The sequence below is a fragment of the Fundulus heteroclitus genome, chromosome 14 (assembly GCF_011125445.2).
Source record: "Fundulus heteroclitus isolate FHET01 chromosome 14, MU-UCD_Fhet_4.1, whole genome shotgun sequence".
Classification (NCBI taxonomy): domain Eukaryota; kingdom Metazoa; phylum Chordata; class Actinopteri; order Cyprinodontiformes; family Fundulidae; genus Fundulus; species Fundulus heteroclitus.
The window spans coordinates 7,520,957-7,546,332 of record NC_046374.1 but is presented as its reverse complement, the minus strand read 5'-3'; the positions used below and the strand labels follow the sequence as shown (position 1 = coordinate 7,546,332).

The 25,376-nt window shown below is 45.8% G+C and overlaps 1 protein-coding gene across 1 annotated transcript in view; it reads right to left on the bottom strand.

Annotated features, from left to right (window-relative positions):
* Positions 1–25,376, bottom strand: part of dock11 (dedicator of cytokinesis 11) — a gene marked incomplete in the record, with an annotated part of 95,834 nt that overhangs the window by 40,561 nt on the left and 29,897 nt on the right. Inside the window, 18 exon segments of the mRNA XM_036146209.1 lie at positions 335–418; positions 714–860; positions 2,856–2,927; positions 3,188–3,313; positions 3,400–3,469; positions 6,045–6,166; positions 6,634–6,723; positions 6,828–6,911; positions 7,079–7,191; positions 9,148–9,271; positions 12,875–12,967; positions 17,250–17,315; positions 17,455–17,639; positions 18,714–18,790; positions 18,971–19,093; positions 19,174–19,256; positions 19,346–19,468; positions 23,750–24,022. Of these exon segments, the coding sequence (XP_036002102.1) occupies positions 335–418; positions 714–860; positions 2,856–2,927; positions 3,188–3,313; positions 3,400–3,469; positions 6,045–6,166; positions 6,634–6,723; positions 6,828–6,911; positions 7,079–7,191; positions 9,148–9,271; positions 12,875–12,967; positions 17,250–17,315; positions 17,455–17,639; positions 18,714–18,790; positions 18,971–19,093; positions 19,174–19,256; positions 19,346–19,468; positions 23,750–24,022 (2,055 nt within the window).

Sequence of the window (25,376 nt, the reverse complement as noted above, 5' to 3'; positions counted from 1 at the left end):
GTAAATACAGTTGCTTAACTATGACCAGGAGGTCTGCGTTTCTTCTAGTTTGTTAATCAAATTTAAGGCTCACGCACAAATGTAAGAAAACAAACTCGAGCTTGGTGGTTAAAAAAAAGAGCTGCGCGCCACACAACGGGTGTGTGTTCCTCAAGGAGAGCAAGCCAAAACGTCGTCCGCATATAATGTGAGTGCAACGTTTTTAAAATGCCAGTAACCCCAGATCCGTCGATCTATTTTAGATTTTTGTCAAATAAAAACCAATATGAGGTCACAAGGTGGTTGAATCTCAGTCAGCATAGTGGATTTTGCACCCTCCCAAACACAAACGTACCTTTGGATCTTTCAGACTGAAGTGGCACATGTAGTGGTTGACCAGGCCGAACGCAAAGCCTCTGTTCATGAACGTCAGGCACCTCTGAGTAGAAAAAGCCGACAGCTAAGGTCAATATAACTTGCCTTGGATCTCCAGGGAAACATAGCCGTCTCTGACCGTAAGCGTTCAAACACACAGTTGTTATGTGTTGTGTTATGGCTTTAATTTCCTAGATACAGATGAGCTGTATATAAAAGGAAGAAGAGCAATTTGAGCTGCTCAACCTGTGATTCATAAACCACCGTGCAGGTGCAAGAGGTGGAGGAAATTGTAAATAACCTCTGATTAAAAAAAAAAGGAAGCGATCGTTATCGTGTTTTGCATGTGGGAATCAGACCTTAATCAAACTGGCCAGGCTCAAGTTGATGCTTTTTGCTTCCTCTGGGATTTCCATGTGGCGGATGGTGATGTGGGGCATAATGGACAACACCAGGGATTGCAGCGCCTGGTGGAAACTGTCGGGGAAACGTTGGGCCCGCGGCATCTGGAGAGATGGACAGCACAGTTTGTCTTTTTATGTAGTTTAATCATCGTGGACAGCACATACAGGCTGGGGTGCACATTAAATGAATGCAACTGCAATGTAGAGCTTTTTTTTAAAAGCAAATATTCAAGAAGAGCCAACATGAAAGCGATGATGAATGAAATGTACACATAAGGAAGAAAAGGCCGAAATTAGCTTGATATAATCAAAAGAACAACTCCTCGAAACAGAATATACACACACAAACTGACAAAAAATTTAATCAACTTAATGGAATTGTCAAATTTCAAATGATTGGTATGTAAAATAATTGATTTGCAAGCTGGAATGAACAGAATTGCCATCATAGGCCATAAGCGGTGGCATCATTGGAGCGACTGTATTGTCAGGCAGTTGCCAAAGTAACAACCAGTGAGTAAAAACATCAGGTGGGGGGTCACCAGGCACAAAGGGAGGCCTTGTAGACATCATAACTATGACCTGACAGTTTGTTAGGTGTGGCACTGTGGTATTAGTTCTGGCGGTGGGCTCTTAAAGGTTTCGGCTGTCCATGACAGGCAGGATACTGTACGTGTGCCAAGCATAACTGACATCTTCATTTTCCACCTGGAAACTGATACGGGACACCATACAGGATACAAAACCCAACATCCGACGCTGTCCTGGAAGCTTGCATCTGCAAGACTACTAGTTCATGGTCACATGTTATCAACACCAGAGCAGAGGTGGCTGTGTTTAGCAGGGTTCTCTGCATCAGATCATGGTCAGGGATGAATCTCGATTCAGTCTTTCAACATCCACACACAGCACAAATGGATTTTGAGGTCCGTTGATCATTTCAGCCAGCCATTTCTCCCCATCTTTCCCCAAAGCAGCATTTGTGGGATCAGCTGTGCGTTTCACGTTGACAAAACACTGATCTGCTTGAGCTAAAGGGCCAGTGGCAATATCTGCTGGTCCACTCCTCACCACTGTTATCTAGGTCTGAGTAGTCCAGGCACCTTGCTACTACGGGTCCAGTCCTGTGGCCATACAGCCACCTCCATGATCTTTGCAACAAAGCCACATGACCCTTCAATGCATGCTAATTGACAATTCTACATTTTGGGGCTATTTTGTTGTTGAATGCATTAAACATCTGTTTAATTTTACCTGTTAAACCACTGTTTTATGTGCAAGGTTCCTGCAGATATCCCATGTTAAGATTCATGCATTTTCCACCTAAGACTTGCGGTTCTTGTTAGCCCATTTTTTTAAAATATTTTGAAATACCAAATAAGCTTTGGAACTTTGTAGTTCATATCTTTTGTTTTGCTTTTTTAATCTGCTTTTTACGGGGCTCCCTACGACCATAAATGTTAAAAGCCCGTTTGCGTTCTAATACCCGAGAAGCCATTTGAGCTCTTTGACCCCAAACATCCACACAGTGGACAAACATTTTAACAGAACGTCAAAAACCCACAACATGCTGTCACAATATATCACTTTTACAATGAAAAAAAAAAACTTCTAAATGTGGAGAACGTTATGAAGACAGATCACCTGCATGTAAATCAACCCTAGATAAGAGTTAGCACTCTTTCCACCTGGTCAGACCGCTTCCTGCTCGCATTTAGCTCCAGGATGAAACCCACATCATCCAGTGGGTAGTGACCCACTAGGATTCTTTTTTTGGGGGATTTTCCGCAGCTGTAGTGGCTCGCTTTTTATGAAAGTAGGCTGACAGGAAGGGGGGTGGAAGAGGGGGAGAGACATGCGGCAAAGGACCATGGGTCGGATTCGAACCCGGGTCGACCGCGTCGAGGACTACAGGCCTCCGTATATGAGTCACGCTACCCGCTGCGACCCCCCCCCCATCCCCCACTAGGATTCTTGAGTGGTAGGTTTATTAATGCGGGGTGACATGTTTTTGTCCCGTCACTAGCAGTGTGTCCCAACTCGTCGGCTCCACGTCAGAAAAGGACAGCCAGGTTCGGGGTGTCACTGAATACCAACCTTCATGCGGTTTCCTTCCTGCAGGTACTGGGCCATGGACTTTGCCATGGTCTCAAAGAAGAACCACGAGTACTGGAAACAGAGACACGAAGGCAGAAAGGTTACGGCTCATCTGAAAAACAATATTTCCTCCTACGCGGCCTTCCTGGGAAGAGGAGTCACCACAAACGGAGAAACAACGATGGGAATATACATCAAAGACAGAGGCTGCGGGCAGAAACATGTCGAGAGACTTTTCACCTTGATGTGGCTGCAGATAGAACAGATTTAAAGCTAAGTATGCCCCCTGCTGTTCACGTCTGGTACCGCGCCTTGATGCGTCTACTACACACCTTGAGCAGTTTGTTGCTGGTGTTGAAATCCGCAGTTTGCTTAAGGGTGGTTGTTACAGCAGTGGCCAGTACTTCGTGGGTGGTCGCCGAGCTTCCTGACGCTGGTGGATTGGTCACAAAGACGTACTGAAACAAACAAACGGACAAAAACAACTGTTGTTGCCCTGGCCACACAAATAGTTGGAGGAGCTGGGACGCAGATTGTGGGTCACCTTAACGAAGGAGCGCAGGTAGTGTTCCAGTCCTTCTTCGTGGCATTTGGACACGATATGTATGATTACTCTGAAAGGGAAACGTGGGAAAGGTCAACGCCGTGGACATTCGAAGACGTACACTCACTGGCCGCTTTATGTGGTACGCCTGCTTAATGCCAACACAAAACGTGAGCCAGCCAATCACGTGGCAGCAACTCAACGCGCTGAGGCATCTAGACGTGGTGAAGACAGCGAATCGAAGTTCAAACTGGACCCTTTGGGGGTATGGGAGTGGTATTTGAGTGAGCTTGACTGCGGCATAGCTGTTGGTACCAGACGGGTCGGTCTGAGTATTTCTGCTTATCGACCAGGATTTTCAGGCACATCCACCTTTCGACACCCAAAGGTGGCAGATTTGTGAAAGAAAACTGCCTTGTTGTGTTTTTGAATGCACAACATGTGAAACCTTGAAGCAAAGTAGCCCCACGCCACCATGACTGGCTGTCAGGATGGGGTTCTTTCTCTTAAATGGTTCTAGACCACATCTTTTGTCTCGTCAGTCAGCATATTTTTTCCAAAAACTTCTTGGGGAACATCCGGATGCTCTTTGGCAAGTGCGAGACAGATCTTTGTGCTCCTGTTTGATCGGCGGCGGTTTTGGCCTTTAATCTCTCCCGTCTCTTTCTTATTGTTGAGGCACAGTGCATAACTGAGGCGCGTGAAGTCTGCATTGCTTTAAATGCTGTCCTAATTCTTTTGGTTGCGCTCTTGGGGCCTGGTTTTCAAATTATTCCAAATAACGACCGCGAAATTGAGCTGAACTGCGAGAGCAAAAAGTGGCCGTGTTGCACCTGATCATCAAAAATTGCGTCCCTAAGAAGTACAACATTGGGTCCGCCCAGTCTAAATGAGTAAACTGTGTCTACTGCTGGCAGTTTGGGAGCTGCTGTCAAAGAAAGAGGAAGCCCAAACCCTTCACATAATCTCTCCAGACAACGGTTATGAGGAGGCTCATAACCGTTTTTAACGAGGATTTCTGCTGATAAACGTTGTCTTAGAGACAATAATTATTCTTTAAAAAAAAAAAAAAAAAAAAAAAGGTCAGGTCAGACCTGTGCAGCCCCCTCCCCTCCTCTCAGCCGCTCCAGGTAAAATCGTTTTTTTTCCCAGGTTATAACGTCTTTACAGCCTCCAGGCTGTTCTTAGGAGTTGCCTAATCTTCAGCTTTGTTTAGTTAGAAGCATGCCGCTATGTTTACTAGACAATAGCAGGTTTGGTATTTGTCACCTTGGTTTAAGTGCATGTAGATTAATACAGCGTCCCGCTCTCACCCCCACTGTCCCACAGATGCTGCATCTACCAGCCATCCTTCTCCCCACTAACATTATTCTACTGTTGTTTTTATTCTGGCAGCTCCAATATGTTCACTTGCAGAGAGACTCTCTGTCCTCCTTCTGTCATTATACCAGGGCCTCCTTTCTGTCCTTTCTGGCCACAGGGACGGCAGCCATTGTGTGTGCGTGACTTTGCACCTGACTGTCAGAGGTGCTAAATATAAAGTTAAAAGCTGTGCCAATTCTCAGTTTCAGCTTTGGAAAAACACTTTGTGGGTATTACGTATTTATATTTGCTTATCCCCTCCCATAAATGTGCGCGCTTTGTTCATTAGGATGTGATCCGCATATTCAGGAAGGCTCTTATGCAAAAAAGTTTGTTCTCACTGTTCTGCTCGTTTTAGACACGCAAACTGCTTTGCTCCCGGTTTGATGATCAGCTTTGTATAAATTAATCACTTTGTAGCTGTTTTAATACGCATGGCTGCCAAAGCTTTTGAAAATCAGGCGTATTCCTGGTTGGCCACTCCTGCAAAGATTCCCCTCTCCTCTCTACATTCTGTGTTTTTTTCTGCCAGGTCTAACACTAACCTGATGATTCCTATACTGGTTCACTGGAAACCCAACAGGCTTAGAGCCCATTGGGCACTGACTGACGTCAGCGACGGTGCTTCTCATCCTGCATGTCTTTAGACCAGGGCATGATGTGTTGTTGATACGGTCCTACGACCTGCCCAGACAGGTACGATCGGACTGATTTGTTGACTAATAAAAGCGAGGGTTGTAGTCCTGCCTCGGTGTGACTAGTGAAACCTGTGAAACTAGTTGAAGTGAAAATATGCGGCTCCAGGAACGGTGGCTCAAACAAGCACTTGGTATCACAGAGGTGTGCAGAAAACCAGGTCTGAAGTCGACCTTCGAAGCAGCTGAGCTACAGGTGGCAGCTGGTGTGGCCAAAAAAAAACAACAACTAGGTGTTGCTCATGGCAACTAAGGGCAGGAAAGTGAGGCTACGAGTCACAACTGGGCAATAGCTGATTAGAAAAACGCTTTGTAATCAACATGAACATGAATGCCAACCCAACAGAGTCCCTTATTGAGGCACTCAAATGAGAGATTGGAATCCCGGATGTGAGGCAGACAAATCCGCAGCGCCTGCGTGACGCTGCCATGTGCATATGGACCAGAACCTCTCAGGATTGTTTCTGACACCTGGTTGAATCCATGCCGCAAAGAGGTAAAGCAGTTGAAACGGCCAAAGGGCCCCAAACTCTCACTAGTGAGCTGACGTCTCGTAAAACGGGTGATCAGACAAATGAAGAAGTTTACCGCAGAGAGTTGACAGCGATCTCCTGGGTTTCTTTGGTGGCGGCTGTGAGCACCTCAAACAGCTGCATCAGCACCGTTGGGAGGAAGGTGATGACAACGTGAGTCTCCACGGCATGCAGGCACTGCAGGAGGAGACAGGGACAGGGGCGCCACGGTCATTTCGAAAACTTACGAGAGGAACGCAACAAGACTGGAGAAAGGTACCGCTAGGCACCGGCCAGGTACCGGCTTCAAGCTGCACCAAGGTTTACAGAGGCAGCGCTTTCATAACCGCTGGGACGTCCTGGCACAGCTTCCCAGCGGCTTAGATAGAACCGCGGGGAAGGCATGCTATGACTGGACTGGAATCACTATCAGTGCACGGGGAATGCACAACAACAATGAGCAGGCCGGCAAGAAAGAGGTAGCTGAGGTACAAGGATCAAACGCTATCAAAAGGAACCGTGGATGGCAGTCAGTAGTGTTTAAACTCTAATTACAAGGTGGAAAATAGGAGAAAAGAATGTTTGAGGCCTTCAGGAAACACAACAAATAACTATTCACCTGGCATAAAGCACCCCCCCCCCCCCCATTCCTAATAACTGTTTACCTTCAGGTATTTGATGAGTTCTGCTGGGTTGCCATCTGCTGCGGCCTTCATCAGCTGGCAGTGCTGGAAGAACTTGTGCAGATGGAGGTCCTGCAGTGGAGAAAGCAGAGCGGGAGCATCAGAACCGTCCTCGGTCTCCGCTCTCTGCCTCCCTGTGAACGTGTCAGTTAAAGGAGGACGGGCTCGTGGCTGACCTGAGGATATATCGTTGATGCTACGTTGGTCTTCACTTTGAACAGTGGCTTGGCGTTTTCCACCCACTTGATATCCGGCTGCGACTGTTGGCAGAAGAAACAATATGGTAGGCAGGAAAACAGAAAGAAATGACTGAATCTGGTTTCTGGCACCTCAAGTGTTTTTTTTTTATTTAACGTCCACTAGTCCTAAAATAAAACTGATTTATCTCCTGAGCGAGTGCTTTCAGACATGGAGCGAGGGAACCAACCTTTCTGCTGTCCTGAGCCAGATATCCAGCAGGGAGAGTAGCAGCGACGGGCAGCTGGAGCTCCGATGACTGCATCCTTCCATCTTTGAGCAGAGGCATCCAAGAGTAGCCCACTGAAGAACACGCAATGTTAGCACACAGGCAGTTCATTATCCAGATATCGCAGCCCTACTTTTCACAGTCACCTTATTTATTTATTTATTTGGGCCCTGACATTAAATGAACAGGAGTAACATAAGCTGCCATATTAATGATAGTGATGTGAAAACAACGAAAGGAAACGTTCAACATCCTAGATAAATTGGGGAGTCAGGAGTGTGTCCATCACTTCAGACAAAACATAATCTGAGCCCAGCCATCATATAAAAATATTTCTACATCAGACTCTCCGATTGTCTTTAGTTTGATGTCGCCACACTGTTTTTTTTCTTAAGTCTTCGTGTTTTGTTGCTGAGGCTACTCCGTAAGTTCACAGCCAGAACTCACACACTGTGTTGCCAAACATTAATCCTAAATATACTTTCATTTTTTATCTTCTTTAGATATTTACTTTTATTTTCATGATTCTTTTTTTACATGACTAAGTCTAACAGTTTTAATTTCTCTTTATTTTTGCCGTGATCTTCTGCTTTTTCTTTCTTTGCGTGTAAAGCACTTTGAACCAGCTGGTGAATGAACACTGCTATGTAAAGGAACCTGCTTCTGCTGCTAAGGATGTGCTAAAAAAAATTAAAACTCTTTTTTTTTTTTTAGAACATTTTCACACAAACACCCATTCGTTGTCTACACCCGCTTATCCGTACAGGCCCGTAGGGCTGGTGCCTGTCTCAGAGGCGGGGTCCCACCCTGGAGAGGTTGCCAGTCTGTCACAGGGCAACACATTGAGTATGTGTGACAGGAAAAACAACAACACACACACACACACACACACACACACACACACGCCTAAGGGCAATTTAGAGAGAACAACTAACCCAACAGTCGTGTTTTTGGACTGTGTGAGGAAGCTGGAGAACCCAGAGAGGACCCACGCATGCACAGGGAGAACATGCAAACTCCATGCAGACAGACCCCAGGCTGGGATTTGAACCCAGGACCTTCTTGCTGCAAGGCAACGGTGCTACCAAGTGCACAGCCGTCTCACACAAACACTTGGAGAAATCAAAAAACTTTATTTGAGAAGATTTATTCAGTAGAGAGGGTTTCCCATTAGGACGGACTATTTTTACCAAAGTCCCTAGTGACATAAAAGCTGTTTACAATACTGGGATCCTTAGAGGAAATAAACTTACAATAGTTTGGGAATGTTGGAAAATCGAACAAGTCCTGAATTTTTTTTGTGAAACTTTACATTCTTAGTTCGACAACAAAAAAGATGCATTTCAGACAGTTTTGAATTGCTTAAATGGTTAAGGCCAAAATTGTTAATACACCTGGTAGATTTTGAGATAATTTTTATTTCAACAAAAGACTCAGCTTGGACGTTACTTTTACATCCAGTAAGCAGAGACATGTTGGTAAAATGAAAAGACTACTTTGAACCTAAATCTGTCATGGATGTGAACAGTTTCTGACTTCCTGTATGTACCGACCAGACATCAGTTCATGCAAACGAACCAACACGAATTCAGAACCATGAGTGCAACGTTAGGAGGACCTCAAGGGTCACTCTTGGGCCCAAAACAGTTATAAGGCAATGTGATGACACAAGCACAGAGTTGGCGATATTAAAATGTTATTTCCCAATGACAAATAAAGCATTTCTCGTCTGAAAATAACATTTTATTACACAATTATGTTTCTACCCCCTAATATTTTACATAAAATGGGAGATTTTAATATCATGAATGTTTAAACATCCTTGAAATATAATTGCCTCTTCACAAATCAATTCAGTTGAGCAGTCGTTTGTAGTTGTGATATACCAAACCTGGTGTTGCTGGTGACCACAGTTTGATATAATGCCCAGCTCTATTTAATCAGATGAAATTGTGTTTTTATGAATACCTTTTGCCTAAAGGGCCCCCCCCCCCCCCCCCACCTGAAGCAACATCCAGAGTCAGACTCACCCAGTGACTCCACCCCGTCCCTCTTCTTGCTGCTGGCCTTGGTGCTGGACTCGCAGCTGATGTGGTAAAAGGTGAACAGGATGTGGTGTCTCTCGTGCACGTGGACCGGCAGCTCAATTTTAACCTGCACACAGTCAAACAGCAGCTTTTAGTTCTACTCAGACACCAACAGAGGCATCAGGCCCGTAAAAGGCCCCCCAAAAGGTCATTCTCTTAGATTGGGATGCTTTAAACTGCAAAGCTGACCTCAGGAAAAAAACAACGCTTTATTTTCAACCATTTGAGCCTTTAGGGCAGGGGTGTCAGACTCATTTCTACGCTGGGCCACTTTGGCATCATGAAGTGATTAACAGGGCCATTGCACGTGTATAGATACTTTTGATTTCTTAATTTCATTTCAGTTCACACAGAAATCTAAAAAACATGCACTGTAACATAAAAGTAGCACCCTTAGGCTTAGTTTATACACTTTATATCCAATAAAAAGTTGATTTTGGAGTGAGTTACACTTTAAACTCGTCATTCTGCATAACTTTTTCTCTTTTTGGACATTTCTGGGTTATTTCAATGTGTTGTGGAAAACTGACACCTAGTGCCAGGATGCTGTTCCTACACAGTTAAAATCAACATTCGCTACAGGAGGCCTAGTTCTAGCCCCTTTATACAATGTAAAAGGATACATGCCTCTACTTTATGACATGATAAGCCTGTTTTGGTTCGAGGGATGGATAGATTGCCTTGATGGGCCGGATTCCACCCGCAGGCCTTGACTTTGACACATGCGCTTTAGTGGGACAAGATGATTAATTCATGGGAGAACACATTTTCCTTCACTTAGCATGCAGCTGGAGGGCCAGGGTTAATAAATAATCTGGGATTAGATTTATATCCATTGCAGTAATGGTCTTTATACATTTCCTTGGACCTGCTCCAAATTAAAGTGCCACCATCTTCTCTTTCTTCCACACAGTGATTATTCACCACTGCATCCAACCAGCCGGACCCTGACTACTTCTCTAGAGAACACTACGGACTCTGTTCCATCTGTATAGCTAATAAGAAGGGTTTATATTTGGCTTTTACCAAAGTAATCCCCGATCACTCTGTCAGTTTTCCAATTTGTTGGAATTTTTCTCCTTTTATTTTGTTGCTCATTTACTGGATTAAAGGCCCATTTATTTAAACGTTCCGTCCTGCTGCTTTAATATATTTACTAATATTCCCTTTTTCGCTTCACCAATCAATCTGAGTTAATTGTGAACAGCCAGTACCCTTCACTGTGCTGAATTTCTTTCTTTAAAGAATTCATGGAAAAAGCATGCATCTAGGCTTCAGGTACAAGAACATCTTTATCTAGTGCCATCCAACTACATCAGCATCCCTAAAACAGACGTTAGCACCTGGTCTAAAGGTTCTTTTGCTTCAGCTGACAGCGCTGATGGTGCCATGTTTTCTGCCAGTCAGCCAGGCGGGGAAGCTTCTTACTGTCTGCTCATGCTCTCTTTAAATTGTTAACTTAGTGTAACTCAACCGGATGTGAAAGCATAACCCCACCCCCTGACAAATTTTGAAAAATGCCACCAAAGTGGGCGGTACCAAGAGACCATGAGGGGCGGGGCTAGGTGTGAGGATGAGCAAATGGGGTTACGTGTGGGTGTGGTCAGAACGAGGAAAAGTGACACCTGTAATTTGACATATTGAAGCGTGGAGAGTGAGCAGAGCGACGCCTGTAGTCGCACCACTGATCGGTCTTTTGAGGTGGAGGATTTTTCACCCCCCTCGTCACCGATAGAGGTGTGTGGAGGCCAGCGGGCCAGAGCCTTATCAGGTTGAGCCGCTGCCTCAAAGCGCTGACTCAGCGATGGCCGAAGCCAGCGCCTCAGAGGCAACCTAGGACAGGATGGGTCCAGTTTCTGAGTGGTAGAGGGATGTTGGCAGCGTCATGGCTAACATGGCTAACATGTGCTAACGTTCAACGCAGTAACAAACTTTTTGGAAGCTCATATTTACAGTTAGATTAAATTATCTCAAGTAAACCATATGATCGAAGGTATAAAGAATAAAATGATTATTTTTCAAAGATATGAGGAATGCTGGCAATGCTTACACTTCCAACTCCTGACTCGCTACGGGGGTGTGTGTCTGACTGAGATGTGCCGTCTGAACCAATAGGAAAATTCATCTGCAATAGCCCCGTTCAACCCTTAGAGGGCAGCACTGCGGCAGATTTAAAACTAATATTGCAGAACTAAACAAGTTCACATAAAAATGTAAATAATTGCACAGTAACATTAAAGTCGCACCTTTGGGCCCAGTTTATAAATTATCAGTTTATCTACACTGGTTTATGCTTCTATACTGGGTCAATTAGCTCGACCTTAAAATCTAAAACAAAAGGAAAATCTGGAGGAATTATCCCACAATGAACTCTGATTCTTTAAAACACAGTTTTTTTATGTTAAAGTTAAAAAAGGGGGGCGTTAATGTTTTGCGAAACCCTTAAACCAGACCTGGTTTTAACCTGTGTGCAGGTCCAGTCTAAAAATAACCTGAGAAAGCCTGAATGTCTCTTAGAAAGAAGTAAATTGCTCCTTTAGAAAACTCTATGAGCGTTTATGGGTTCCCTTGATCAGTGACTGAATTAATTATCTGTGTTTTTTTACAAGTTTCACAAAAATTCTAGTTGAGTAGAACGATGTAAATTAAATATAAATGAAAGTCTTTTGCATAGCAGAATAAAGAGTACCATCTGGAAACTCAGACATACATACATGCAGTTTTTTCCATACTTCTTCAGAATCAATAATCCATTCAAAATCAATACCTTTCTGTACTTTCTATACTGAAACTCTATAAACGCTAAAGTTTATCACTCAGCAGGGGAAAAATCTCATGGAACATTTGCCCTGCAATTTTCTACACAGTGAAGCGGCTGCTTGGACTAACAATGGATCTGCATTTTAATAGAGACTGCACATGAGCAGGAGCTTAATTAATTATTGACCCCATGCGTCTCCTGTGATGGAACGCGTTAGCTACACTAGAGGGCAGCACCAGCAAAGCGCACATGGCAATTTTATTACAGGAAATGAAACATGATGCAGAGACCAGCTGGAACTGGTGGGAAAAATTCAGATGTGGTCTCCACAAAAGTGCTCAGACATGCCATGGAGGAACGATCTTAACCCTATCCTGCTGCCGTTGATTTTTAGACTCTCTTTCTAGCAGAAATCGTATTAGTCGTATTAGAAAGCCGGCCGAACAAGGCCATCTATACACTTAAATCTTTTACAAAAACAACCTGAATTCTTGCTTAAATATAGCATTCATACCTCCCTAACAAAACCATTCTAAGCGGCTGCTGACAGCGATTTTTGAAACCGATCCTGTTGAGAGAAACTGACCCGCGGTGTGAGATCTGAGGCGGGTTACAGTGAAACCTGCTGCAGACGCTAATCCCTGTGATTGCCCGGCCATATGGACCCCTCTGTGACACAACCCCCTTGTTCTCAGGCTCCGGGCTCGCCGTGTGCTGAGGAAGTTCTCAGCTCTGTCCCGAGGCAGATTTATGGGATTATCTCAGGGCTGCTCAGGCCTCTCGTTAATGAGCAAATACCCGGAGAGCCCAGACTGCCTGAGTCCAGGGCTAACTTCCTGCTGTTTAGATTACAGCCCGTATTCCCAGGAAGCAACTGTTGCAACAACCATGGCGAGGAACGTGTCTGACCTCGTCGTAGAACTCGGGGCTCTGGTTGTGGTGCAGGACAGCTGCGTAGGCGCTGCTGGCAAACAGAGAGTCTCCCGGCTTGCCGTAGATGCACTGAAAAGGAAGCAAAGCACATCATCAGCCTGGAGGCTGGGGTTTGACGTTGAGGAACAGCTGTAATCTGCGGTTGCCGACACCACCGAGAGGAAGTACGGCATGAGACGGCACGTCTGGGCGGATCAGAGGTGGAGAGGACTTAGCCCAAATCGATAAAAAATACATGGATTTTCCTTAAAGCTGCAAAATTCTGCAACATCATAATCAGAATGCAAGAACGAATGGCAAACTTTGAAGCGCGTTGTTACAACCACGATCTACAACGTATTGCCGTACGTGACAGAGCAACACAAATTAGTGCATAACTGTGAAGCGGAAGGAAAAGGACAAATGCTTTTAGAACTGATAGCTGCTATCCAGCTTCCCTGAGTCACAATGCTGCAGAGCAGTCAGCCAGTGCGAGCACAGCTGCAAGCCTGCTGCGGCTCTGTGCTGCTAGAGACTGGCGTTGTTCCCCGTTCTCTAATGGAGAATGTCTTAAACTCCAGTCAGAGTGGATGAGATTAACTTCCTAATCTCGTCACAAATACTCAACTGGATTTTCCCGTAGCTGTGGACCGAGGTGATATGCTTTGATCTCAAAACCAGGTCGTCAGGGTCTGCTCTGCTGCACCTTTCAGATCTGCTCCAGCCCACCTGGGTGAAGCTGAACAGCTAGGTCATTAGCAGGCCAACAGGTCGCCAGTGCTGCTGCACCACCGGTCCCTCCAAGCCTCGCACAGCATATCTATGCAGCGCAGAAAACAAAATCCAAACCAAGGCTGCACGGTACCACATGCTTGTGCTAAATCTCGTTGCACAAAATGTTAATTTAATTGCAACAAAGATTTGAACTCTGAAAGATGTGCATGTCTCTCAGTACTTCCTTAGCAGGACCCTACTCAGACGTAAAACATACAGCTCATCCAAGATCTTTGTCTTTTCCATGTAATCGGGTTAAATCAGTTGTATGTAAGCTAAGTAATCTAAAAGAAATTATAGCTGTTATTTTATTATTTTAGTAAGCCATCTAACTTGTTATAATTTCAGGTTTTGGACAGGTGTAACACTGGTGTCACCTGAAGAACATTTCTAGGATTATAGGACTGATGTCTCAGCAGGATCTGGAAAAATTAATCCATGCGTTTATTTTTAGTTGAATTGATTACTGCAGCAGTGTTTTCATAGGTCTGCCTAAAAAGTGGATCAGACAGCTGCAGCTGATCCAGAACGCTGCTGCCCGCGTCCTCACTAAGACTAAGAAAGTAGAGCACATCACCCCAATTCTAAAGTCCTTACACTGGCTCCCTGTATCTCAGAGAATAGACTTTAAAATACTTCTGTTAGTCTATAAATCCCTGAATGGCTTAGCTCCTAAATACATCACAGACTTGTTATCAGTTTATCAACCCTCCAGACCACTCAGGTCTTCTGGCTCCAGCCTGCTCTGCATACCTAGAACCAGAACTAAACATGGAGAAGCAGCATTTAGTTCCTATGCTCCACTTATCTGGAACAAATTTCCAGAAAACTGTAAAAGTGCTGAAAGCCTGAGTTCCTTTAAATTGAGATTAAAAACACATTTGTTTAGGATTGCCTTTGACTGTTCTAGTTAAAATGTTTTACTGAAACATCATTAGTTCAACTTTGTAGTCCAACTGTTTATTGATGTTCTTTTTTTGTTTCTACATTTTATTCCTACTTGCTTATATTCTGTTTTATTTTCCTGTATTTTAATCATGTAAAGCACTTTGCATTGTCTCTGTACTGAATTGTGCTATACAAATAAATTTGCCTTGCCTTGCCTTGGTGTAGCCTCGGTGTGCACAGTGAATGCTCACACATGAAAAATTAGGGGGAACATTGTGTCGCTCTGTTATTTGGCTGTTTCTTTTCTTGCAGATGATTTTAGGTCACATGCTGAGACTCTTTGGCTCCTCAAAACCTGTAAGTTTTTGGCTATTCTTAACTTAGAGCTTCAGTCAGCGAAGCAGTAAGGACAAAACATTAAAAGCTCAACTTTCTTGCAGTTTTGTCAAATCTATCATTTTTCATGGGAACTGGGAGTCAACAGCAAACAGCAAAGCGTACCAAATTGGCTTTGGTTTCCCACTTTAGCCCGGTTAACTAAATCAGACCGATGGGGGCCGGGCGGGAGCCGTTATCAGCGGTTCTGTTGGGGGGGGAAATGTGTCATTCCTACAGGATCAAGCTCCTCATGGTCAGGGTTTTTCTAATGAGGAGGAACAAGCGCGGATTCTACACCGCTCTGATGACTCGAGGCTTTAATTAGGACGCTAACAGACGCTGTCATCTGAAATGAACGGTACCGCGCAGTCATGGCCAGAGACTGGATCACAAACATGGCGCCATCAGCTGGCCTAGAGGCTTTCTGGGTGTTAGAGGCAGAGATGGAGGCCGGTAGGTAGGACGGAGAGAAATCCACGCCTTTTAGTTGTCTTTTAGGAAGCACCGTTCTGTAGGTATTTAGTGCAGGAATACACATGAGGACCCCCCCCCCCCCTCCTGCAGCTGGCAGGCCGATGGCCGGCATGATTACCCGACTCAGGATGAGGGTGGAGGTGAAGCTGGAGGAGATCCTATCACTCCCACACGCTGTCCTGTTACAGCTTGCTCCGTATCACACAGGACCCAACGCCAGGCAGCCTCCACTCAGGAAAACCTGATCCAACCTGTTGGATTTCCACCATCCAGCTCCAGCCGATGGCTCATCTAGCTGCAAGCAGACCGTGCTTCTGGCTGTTCGCCGAGCGGACACCACTGCGCCCTCGGCTCACACCCAACGACAGAACTCCGCTATCTTCTTCCAGCTGCTGACCAACTTCCTCCCGCTCCCGTTGGAGTGCGACACGTAGCTCAGAACCTTCCCCCGTCGTCTGATGGTATCTCCTGGCAGGCGTGCTGCCGGCTCCTGCTGTTTGCACACAAACGGCCAGCCGGAGGCCGCGTTGCGCGCGGCGGCGGCCCGATGTGCGGGGGAGTGTTTTGCCTTGAGATATGCCGCGCCTGACTGCGTTTCTCTCCATCTGTCTGACTCGGCTTAATCAGAAGCATCAAACGAGAATGTTTTGGCGGTTCCCGTCAAGGAATTTGCGAACTTGCCCCATTCGCGCTAAAAAGTGACAAGACCAACAATCCCCAGATTAAAGAAGAAGGAATGAAAAATGTGACCGTTCATATGCCCGTCATAATACCAGGGCTGTGGGAGAATGTCCCGCTACTTGGCACCTACCCAGATTATAGGCATGACCTACAAGTTATACAATAGCAATTCCAGAAGCGCAATGCTTTATCTGTTCTAAATCTAGCTTGGAATCACTTTCCTGTTGGAAGCCCCAGTGCGTTCAGAGGAATTTGCCGTCCTTCTCCTTCCTTGTTCAGTCCCTTATCAGCAATGCGCCACTGGCCCGCAGCACCACAGCATAGCAGCATGCTGCCGCCACCATGTTTAAAACTTGGCACAGCGTTCTCCAGTTTGATGCTTTCAGGGACTACATAGCTGAGGGCTATGTAAAACGTCATAAAACTGTTGTTGGAACAGTTTCTAGATCGTAAATATCAAGATATCAGTTGTGAAAAATTTGCATTTTCTTCGCTTTTTTGTGTTGCTCATCAGTGCTTCCAACAATCTCTTTGACATTAATGGGGACATATTATGCAGTAGCCACTTTTGTTTAGCCCTTAAACACATTTTGTTGTGTACTTGGAGTCTCTAGGAGTTATGGGCTTCCGGCTTTCCAATTTCACAAACCGTTTTATTTCCTTTAGTCTGGACTTTATTAAGTCCAGACTAAAGGATGCCGAAGCTGGATAATAATGATTGTTTTTTCATTACACCACCCCCCAGCAAGTGCTAAGTGCCCTTTAGATTTAAAGAGACAGCACCAAAACGAGTTGCTTCCAGACACACCTCAGAATAGCGGTAAAAAAGGGAATGCAGGGGTAAGTTAGTGAGGATTTCAGACCAAAGCATGGCAGTTCCACTTTATATACACCACAACTGGGTGATTTCAATGTGAAAAGCATCAACTAAAAATCCTGATATGCCCCCTTTAAATATATTGAATACTGTATTAGGACATAACACAACAGGGTGAATATTACATTTGGATGCTAAATGTGAGCTCATGACACTTCTGAACAGTTTGTGCACACCGATACATCAATGCCAAGACATTTGCAATATATTGTGTAAGCTTACCTAAAAGCAATGTATTATCTATTCAGCAGTCAGATCGACAAAAGACAAAGTTGTCTTTTGTCGATTTTAGAGACTCACCTTTAAAGGAGCAGAACCCTCTTCATCTGAATCTCTGAACTGCATGCAGACAGCGATGTTCCTGGCCTGGAGAGGAGGACATGTAAGTCAGTGGACACCAGCTAAACAAATAATCAGTGACCCACTGAGTCCAGGGTGTCACATCTGCGTCCCTGACTGCAGGGTATGTCACCGCGACCACCGGATCACACGCAGCTTGAGTTACCTTGGTGAAGGACTTCTGGTTGTCGTACTTTAGTTGCAGCGGGTAGATGTAGAGCTGGTTCTTGTAGGTGGTGAAGGGGTAGTTGTACTTGGCCTCCCCCGGGAGGAACTCCTCGATCTCCACGGACACGCGCTCACAGCCGTCCTCGAAGGGTTTGACGGGGATGTAGGAGGAGGTCACCGTGTCTGCAGCACAGAGAGCCCGTCAGCTCGGAGGCCGGATAGGGGCGCCGTCCACTGCTACTCTCTGTCTGACTGTAATGTGCGTTAAAGCGCGGACTCGACATCCAAGCCGCGTCGCAATGGTCAAAACCGGAGCGGGATAAACGAGAACATCTAAAACAGCCTGAAGTCTCTGCATTGCTTCAGTTTCTGCCAACACATCCAGGCTGCCTGGAGGATCTACTGTTTAAATGTTTAAAGGTTACAGTGCACAGCACGCTTGGGCAACAAGCTTCTAGACGGACCCTGGATTCCAGTTCAGGCCCAACATTTGAGGCGCTACGACCCAAACCAAGTGCAAAAATCTTTTCTAAATCATCCTGAAACACTTCGTTAAGGCAGCGATGTTTGGACTGTTAAACCCTTTCATTACATATTCTTCCCTCAAACGCTATTTTAAATGTGGAGAAAATATTCATTCAAGCCCATATACTCGGATAACCCCAAATCAGATCCTATGCACCAAACTGTCTTCAAATTCACCTAATTAGTAAATAAAGTAAAATGTGCATAATAGACACCAAAATGTTACTTTTTGGCCCACGTGCAAAATGCTGTGTGCAGAGGAAAATGAACGCTTCAAAACACCTTGAACAAAGCAGAGCCACTGTGAAGCATGGCGATGGGAGCATCATGCTGCCAAGCTCGGTTCATTCAGCAGGATCAGAGAAGCTGGTCAGAGTTGATGGGAATGTAGGTCAGGCCAAATAAAGAGGTTCAACATCCAGCAGGACAACCAGCTATCCTTTCTGTTTAGGTCTAAGAATGGCCTAGTCAAAGTCCACACCTAAAGCCAACTGAGAAGGGCAAGGCCTGAAAACTGCTGTTCACAGAGGCTCTCCATACAGTCAGGGGGCTGGATACAAATGCACATCCCACTTTTCCCATTTTCATCTGTTAAATCAGATTTAACAGAATATTACTTTCCTTCTACTTCGCCGATACGTGACACTTTATGTTGCTCTATGACATAAAAACCCAATAAAACACATTAAGTCCAACAGGTTAACATGTTTGCTGGTTTTCATACGAACATACTTGAGAAATCAGGCGGGACACATTCAATGGTCACATTCAGCTGTCCAGGAACGACCTGCAGTTTGCTCTTCTCAGGTCTGAAAAGGGAAAAAGGGAATTTTTCTCAATAGCAAATTCTAAACCGTTTGGATTTTCCAAAGTGACGTATGGGAGCAAGGCACTTCCTCTGCTGTCAAATTTAGACTTCGAGGGAATAAATGCACTCCCACAACACTGCTTTGTGTAACATTAACCAAGAAATGATGACGGTGACTCACTTTCTGATGTCGGCCAGCAGCTTGAGGAGGTCCTCTGAGGAGATTCTGCTGCTGTCCTGGCGATAGAGAGGAGAAAACTTCCCATCCATGTCCAGGCTGCCCTGAGCGTCTTTGAACACCTGCCTGGATCAGATCGCTCGCCGTTAAACTCCAACACAGACGAACGACCGAGCTCGACGCTTTGCCCCGTGAGGTATTCTTACTTGGCCGCCCAGGCGAAAGGCATCCTGTAGTGGCCCAGGCGCTGGCACGTCTGTTTAGCAGCTTTCAGCACCTTCTGGGCCGTCTGCGGAAACATGGGAGGAGACGCGCCGTAAGCGCCAGAGCAGCGTGTGCGTATGTAAACAACACGGCGAGCAGAAGCAGCACGAGGACCTTGGTGATGTCAGAGGACTTGATGTACGGCTCGGCGCAGTGGGTGATCCCGTTCTGCAGAACCTTCTCAACGCGGGCCACCAGGAAGATGTCGGCGTGAGGGTTGGTCACCGAGAAAATGCCCTGAAGGCAGGAAGGAGAAATAGGGAGAGGAGGATAAGTACAGTGCTTCCAAAAGTCTAAAAAAAAAATAACCTCATGAACTTTAAATGTTATCATGTTGTAATAACGTTATAATAACCTCAAAGTTGAATGTAATTTATTGAGATCAAAAGGCGAGGATAAAGGCGGGAAGCGGGAAGAAAATTCTAGATCGTTTTCAAAACTTCTTCTTTTAAAAAAAATCTGAAAAAGTGTGACATACATTTGTATTCTCCCACTTTGGGATCGATACTCTCATTGCAAACCTTAAAACAGGGCCGGGTTATAAAGCAATCCTCCAAGCTTTGAACATTTCAGTCTGAGAAACGGTAAACCTACGGCACAACCGTAAGCCTACCAAGACACGGACATCCACCTCAACGTACAGAGCAGGTAATCATGCCGTTAATCAATGATAAACCAGCCTGCGGGAACTCTGGGGGAGCTGCAGAGAACAAGAGCTCGGGTGGGAGAATGGGTCAACAGGACAGTTATGAAAAAAGTGAGACAGAAAAGCTTTTGTGTAAGGAAGGAAGGAAGGAAGGAAGGAAGGAAGGAAGGAAGGAAGGAAGGAAGGAAGGAAGGAAGGAAGGAAGGAAGGAAGGAAGGAAGGAAGGAAGGAAGGAAGGAAGGAAGGAAGGAAGGAAGGAAGGAAGTTGCTTTTTTTCAGCAGGAAATGGAAAGCTGGTCCAGATCTAAATCTGTGCTGCTGATCACAGGAATGAACTCATGCGATCCAACTGATCCTGGGCTAATTTGCAGAGAATACAGCCTTAAACTCCAGGTTCTGGACGTGGTAGAAACATGATCCAAAGGTAAACCCAGCGAACGGCGGTCCTATGACGCACCGACTCAGCGGAGCAGGATAAAAACCCATTTCTCTTTTATCCAAATAAAACCACCTTTCATTTCCACTTCACAGCTAAGCATTAGGAAACACACTGAAGTTAGAAGTTGTAACTTATCTGATTGCAGTTAGAGGCTTTATCTTTTTTTCGCCTAAAAAAAACAGGCTTGATGGCCACCTAACCTCCCCTGCACATCAGAGCATCAGGCGGCCAAACCTGAAATGCGCCTCACTCTGTAACAAGCGCGCGGTGGGGGGGGGAAGCAGCCGAGACTAAGTAAAACTGTGCAGGAAAACCACAGGGGCCGACAACTATATCTGCTCTGCTGTGTGACAAAGTGTTGCTCAAGGTGTCACCTCAGACGAAACAACGTGAAGAAGACAGGAACAGAGACGTGAGAAACGAGACCGGCCTCTCAGCGGCTGCTGTAGCGTGCTTTAAAGCGTTCCAGGAGCCGCAAGCTGCTTTAGACAAACCTCAGAGCAGAATACAAGCCGAGACGCCTGATCAGACGCGCTGAGGCAGATGACTCAGAGCTCAAAGGATGTGATGAGCAGCGCAGAGGCTTCATCAGAGCTGCTCATCATCGGAGCTGCTGCTCAGACACTGAGGAGGCGGAGGCTGTCCCTGGACCACACCCAGTCCCACTAAGCTGCGCGCTGTTAGGCTATAATCACAGAGGAAGAGCCTGGTGGCTTTGTTTTCTTTTCAGAGCGGGCATAACAGTCCACACATGCATTGCCACACAACGTCCACACACGCTTCAGCTCTTCTCCTGCCCCCTTCTCTGTCTTCTCTGCTGCCTTTGCCAATGTGTTTGGCATTCTACGAGACCGCCAAAGAGCGGCGTGTTCAGGGCGTTCAGATACAGGCTTGGTCTCATCTGACCAGGCCACTTTCTTCCGTGTGCTTCCAGATAGGACCTCTTACACCTTCCTCGCTGATTCTCCTCGCCAAAAGACCAGAATCACGGGGTGCGCAACAAATCGACAGATTCTCCCACCTGAGCCGTGACTCTCTGCAGCTCCTCTGGAGCTGCTGAGGGCAGCTACAGTGTTGTAGTACTCGAGTCCGAGACTCGAACTCGAGTCCGAGTCATTAGCTAAATTTAGAGACTCGTGACTTGACTTGGACTTGAGCACTGATGACTCGAACTTGGACTCGGACTCCTACATTCAGATCATTCTGACTCGGAAATTGAGAAAAAGACTCGACTTTTTTTTTATATCATTAGGCTATAATTTTAATATGTCATTAGAATATTATTTGGTGTATGATTTTAATATCTAAATGTCGTACTGCGCACGTGACGTCACCATCTCATGAGCAGCGCCCCTTGCTGCTAAGGTTGGGCAAACAGTGTGAGAGCGCACGTAGCAACCAGCCATTACACATGCAACAGATACAACTATATGACCGACTTTACAGCTGTTAAACTATCACAAGAGGATGTCCAGGCACCCCTTTTACTGGTAGAACTGTGGAACAACATACCAACGTTCAGCTCAAACGATGGCTTGAGTGTCGAGGGCTCGGAAAGTCTGGAAAACTGGCCAAGTTGATAGAAAGGTAAGTCAATGTTTTTCTCCTGCTCGGAGTTCATGGCGTCATCGGCCGTTTTTTTTCTGTTTGTTTTCACCGTCCAGGAATCGGTATAAATTTTCCGTCCCGCCGAACAATTTAGTCCGGTCCGGTGGCCAAATGCATTATCATTATCCAACGGCTGTATCTCCTCGCTGCAACGACCGATCTGCTCCAGATTTGTTGTGAGTCATGGTGGAACGCTGCCGAACGCGTTTGTGGGAATCGCCCGGTGGACGGGCGAGGAAAATGCGTAACAGAATCTGTGGTGGCGGGCGGCCGGTGGTGCGGGAACCCCGCCCGCTCGCCGGTGGCCAATAGGCCGGAGTGTGCTTGGCTGCGAGGGCCGATCGACGCCGCTTGCGGCTTTAACATCCTTCATATGCGGCCTATCAGCGTACCTCGAGTCGCTGTTGCACGTTCCATAACAACAATGTTTAAAAACCACGGTTAGGAGATGTCTTAAAAGCAGTCGTTTTACCGAGTAAAACCAAGGATAACTACAGCGAAAGAGTTATTAGTGCAATGGAATGTTACTGCTTCATGTCATACATCACATGTCGCGGCATGTTCCTACAACGAACTTGGATCAATAGTGACTCGACTCGGACTTGACTCGGATGAGTAGTGGACTCGACTCGGACTCGACTCGGATTTTTTTTTTAATGACTTGGACTTGACTCGGACTTGAACACTGGTGACTCGAACCTGGACTCGCACTCGAGGCATAGTGACTTGACTACAACACTGGCAGCTACAGCGATTAAGTTTCAGTCAGAGGGATTCTTTTAACTAGTTTAGGAATTTTCAGGAGTAACTGGCTACCCTGGGTTTTATTTAGAGGTATCAGAGTAAAAGGGGGCGAAATACAATGACCCATCTCACTTTTAAACTGTCAACGATGTTGAAGACTAACTACGACGTGTTGGTCTATCCCAACTAAATATGTTGGCATTTTTCAGTTTTTACACGTCAAAACATAAAGAGTCGAAGAGTTACGCGCGCTCTTTTTCACCGCTCTGTATCAGCGGCCTCTGGAGTCGGCTCGGCTCTGGTGACGCGGAAAGAATGTGACCGACGGCAGCTGAGAAGAAGGAAAAACAGAGAAGGAGCTGTGGGAGCGCCGTGGACCACAGAACTCCTGCAGGACTAAAAGCCTGAACCAAAGCCAGCGCTCGCACACGGCTTAGTCCTCTCTCCACTAAAAGCCAGACCTAGAAGGCTCCCGAAAGGGAAAAAAAAAGGCTTCCATCTTCAAGAATCTGTCTCACTTCAGAAAACTGGCAAATCAATGCAAAAAAAAAAAAAAAAAAAAAGAAAAACTATTTTCCATTTATTCACAACTGGAAAACAGGAAGAGTTGTCCATCATAGCGATGGAGGACGTCCACGCACGATCACGCCAGGCACAGGCTGGGAGGTCCTTCGCAAAATTACAAACAGAAACACTGCATCTCAGAACGTTTAAGCCTGAACAACGTGGCTTTACTCTTTACTTTGCCCAATTCCATCTGAATAACCCACCAGACCTTTAAAATACTGACACATGGAGAAAGGAGGCCCCTGGAGCAACAGGCAGCCGCCTTTATACAGAGATTAAGGCACACAGGTGGAAGGTTGGTGATATGGGGCTCATTTTCAGCTGACGGTGTACCGCCAATAGAATCACTAAAGGATGAGTCTGGTTGAGTCTATAGTTTCCTCGTTAAGACCTGATAAGGACCACAAAAAGCTCTTATGTCCTGATAAATAAAACCCCAGCATTAAAAGCAATAGTGCTATAGGTTGATCCCAGAGTTTGAGCTGAGTGATGATGCTCTGAGCTTTGCCTGTACCTGCGTGGGGAAGCGGAGCAGAGCCTCCGACACCCTCTGGACCACGGGGAGGCCGTTGCCTCTCCCGCAGTCTCCGTTCACCAGGAGCCCCCCTCCGCCCTCTGCCGATCCTCCACCCGCACCCTCAGAGTCCGAGGAAGGAGACGGTTGGCCCGAGGCGTCCGTCAGCATGTCCCGGACGCACGGCGGGTTCAGGTCCACGTGGAAGTCGGCCGAGATCTTGCAGTTCTTGGACAGGTCGAAGAGAGCGAGGCAGATGAAGAAGGGCTCCACCTGCAGCAGGGGTCCAGGAGAGACGTGAAGGGAAGGGCCACAGAGCGCCTCAGGAAGACGCAACAGCCCTTTCCAGGGGACAGTCAAGGATCAAAACAAAACTGTGCAAAATGTATTTTTTTTTTCATCAACTGGGTGTCGGGAATTCCCAGCTGCCTGTGAATGCAGCATCACTAGTGACAAGAAAAAAAACTTTGTTCAAAACCATCCCTACTGGTAAATCATCAAATCCTGACCAAAGTCTGTTTATTAAGACATGAGAATAAATAGTTTGATCTTGATGTGGTAAAAAGAACGCTAAAGAACAGCGTAGAACCACGCACTGGTTAGTGGTTTCATTCTTATACACACGTTCCCACTGCTTTTAGTCTGTCTAATTTAACACAAAATCAATGAGCTTCATTAAAAGAAAGCTAAACATTTTTTTGTTTTAAATTTTTAAATTCTTTTCTGAACTAATTTCAATATATTTTCAAATGAGAATAACAGAAATATTCATAAATAACCGGATTGGCACATGAAACCTCTTTAAAATCACTGCTGTTTACCGAATGTACATGAATGCACCACACAGGGCTCTATGAACGCCCAATTTGTGACCCAATCAGAATCACTGCTGAGCCTGTTTTTTTTATGCCAAATATCGATTCCATATCCAGGAGGCCGGTCAGCATCATAAAAGCTAATGTCCCCACTGTCAACTAAAACATGTTGATGAATCCTCTCTGTGATGTCTGCAGCTGATAATGTGTCTGAGTGCTTAGTAAAACCTCTTCTTGCTCTGGGATCTTCTACGGGAATTCAGAAAAAACTGATATTTTAGGGATGGAAAAGCGTGTCACAGAGCTGGCTCAGTGGTTCTGGAAAAACCAGCCGGGAGCTTTCCTCTGCTTTTTAGGTGCCGCTAAGGAATTTGCTGCATCCCAACAACTGCTTTAGTGGAAAATCCGTCTCAGGAATCAGAACGCGGCCCTAAACTTGGTGGTGGAGGATGTGGTTAGGCCCGAGCGTCCTCTCTGTATACAGTTCTGAAAAGAAGCCGGGTCTTTTCATATTTGGGCCCTATCCTGGTCATGTGTCTGCTGGGACAAAAAAAGGAAGCGGTCTAAAGCAAGGAGAACATGATATTCTCCCACAGCATTGCAATAAGTATACATTCAACCCGGCATAACAGTCTCCTCAATGTGCATCAGTTATGGAAACAACGTGTTGCCATGGAAATAGGCCAGGTTTCTGAGTAAGCCAGCCTGATGGAGAATAAATATTAGTACTATCATTCATTGTGCTGGCCAGAAACACGGTTGGGCTCCAGCGTTCTTTCTGTCAGGACGGGCCACTGGACCCGTCAGGACCC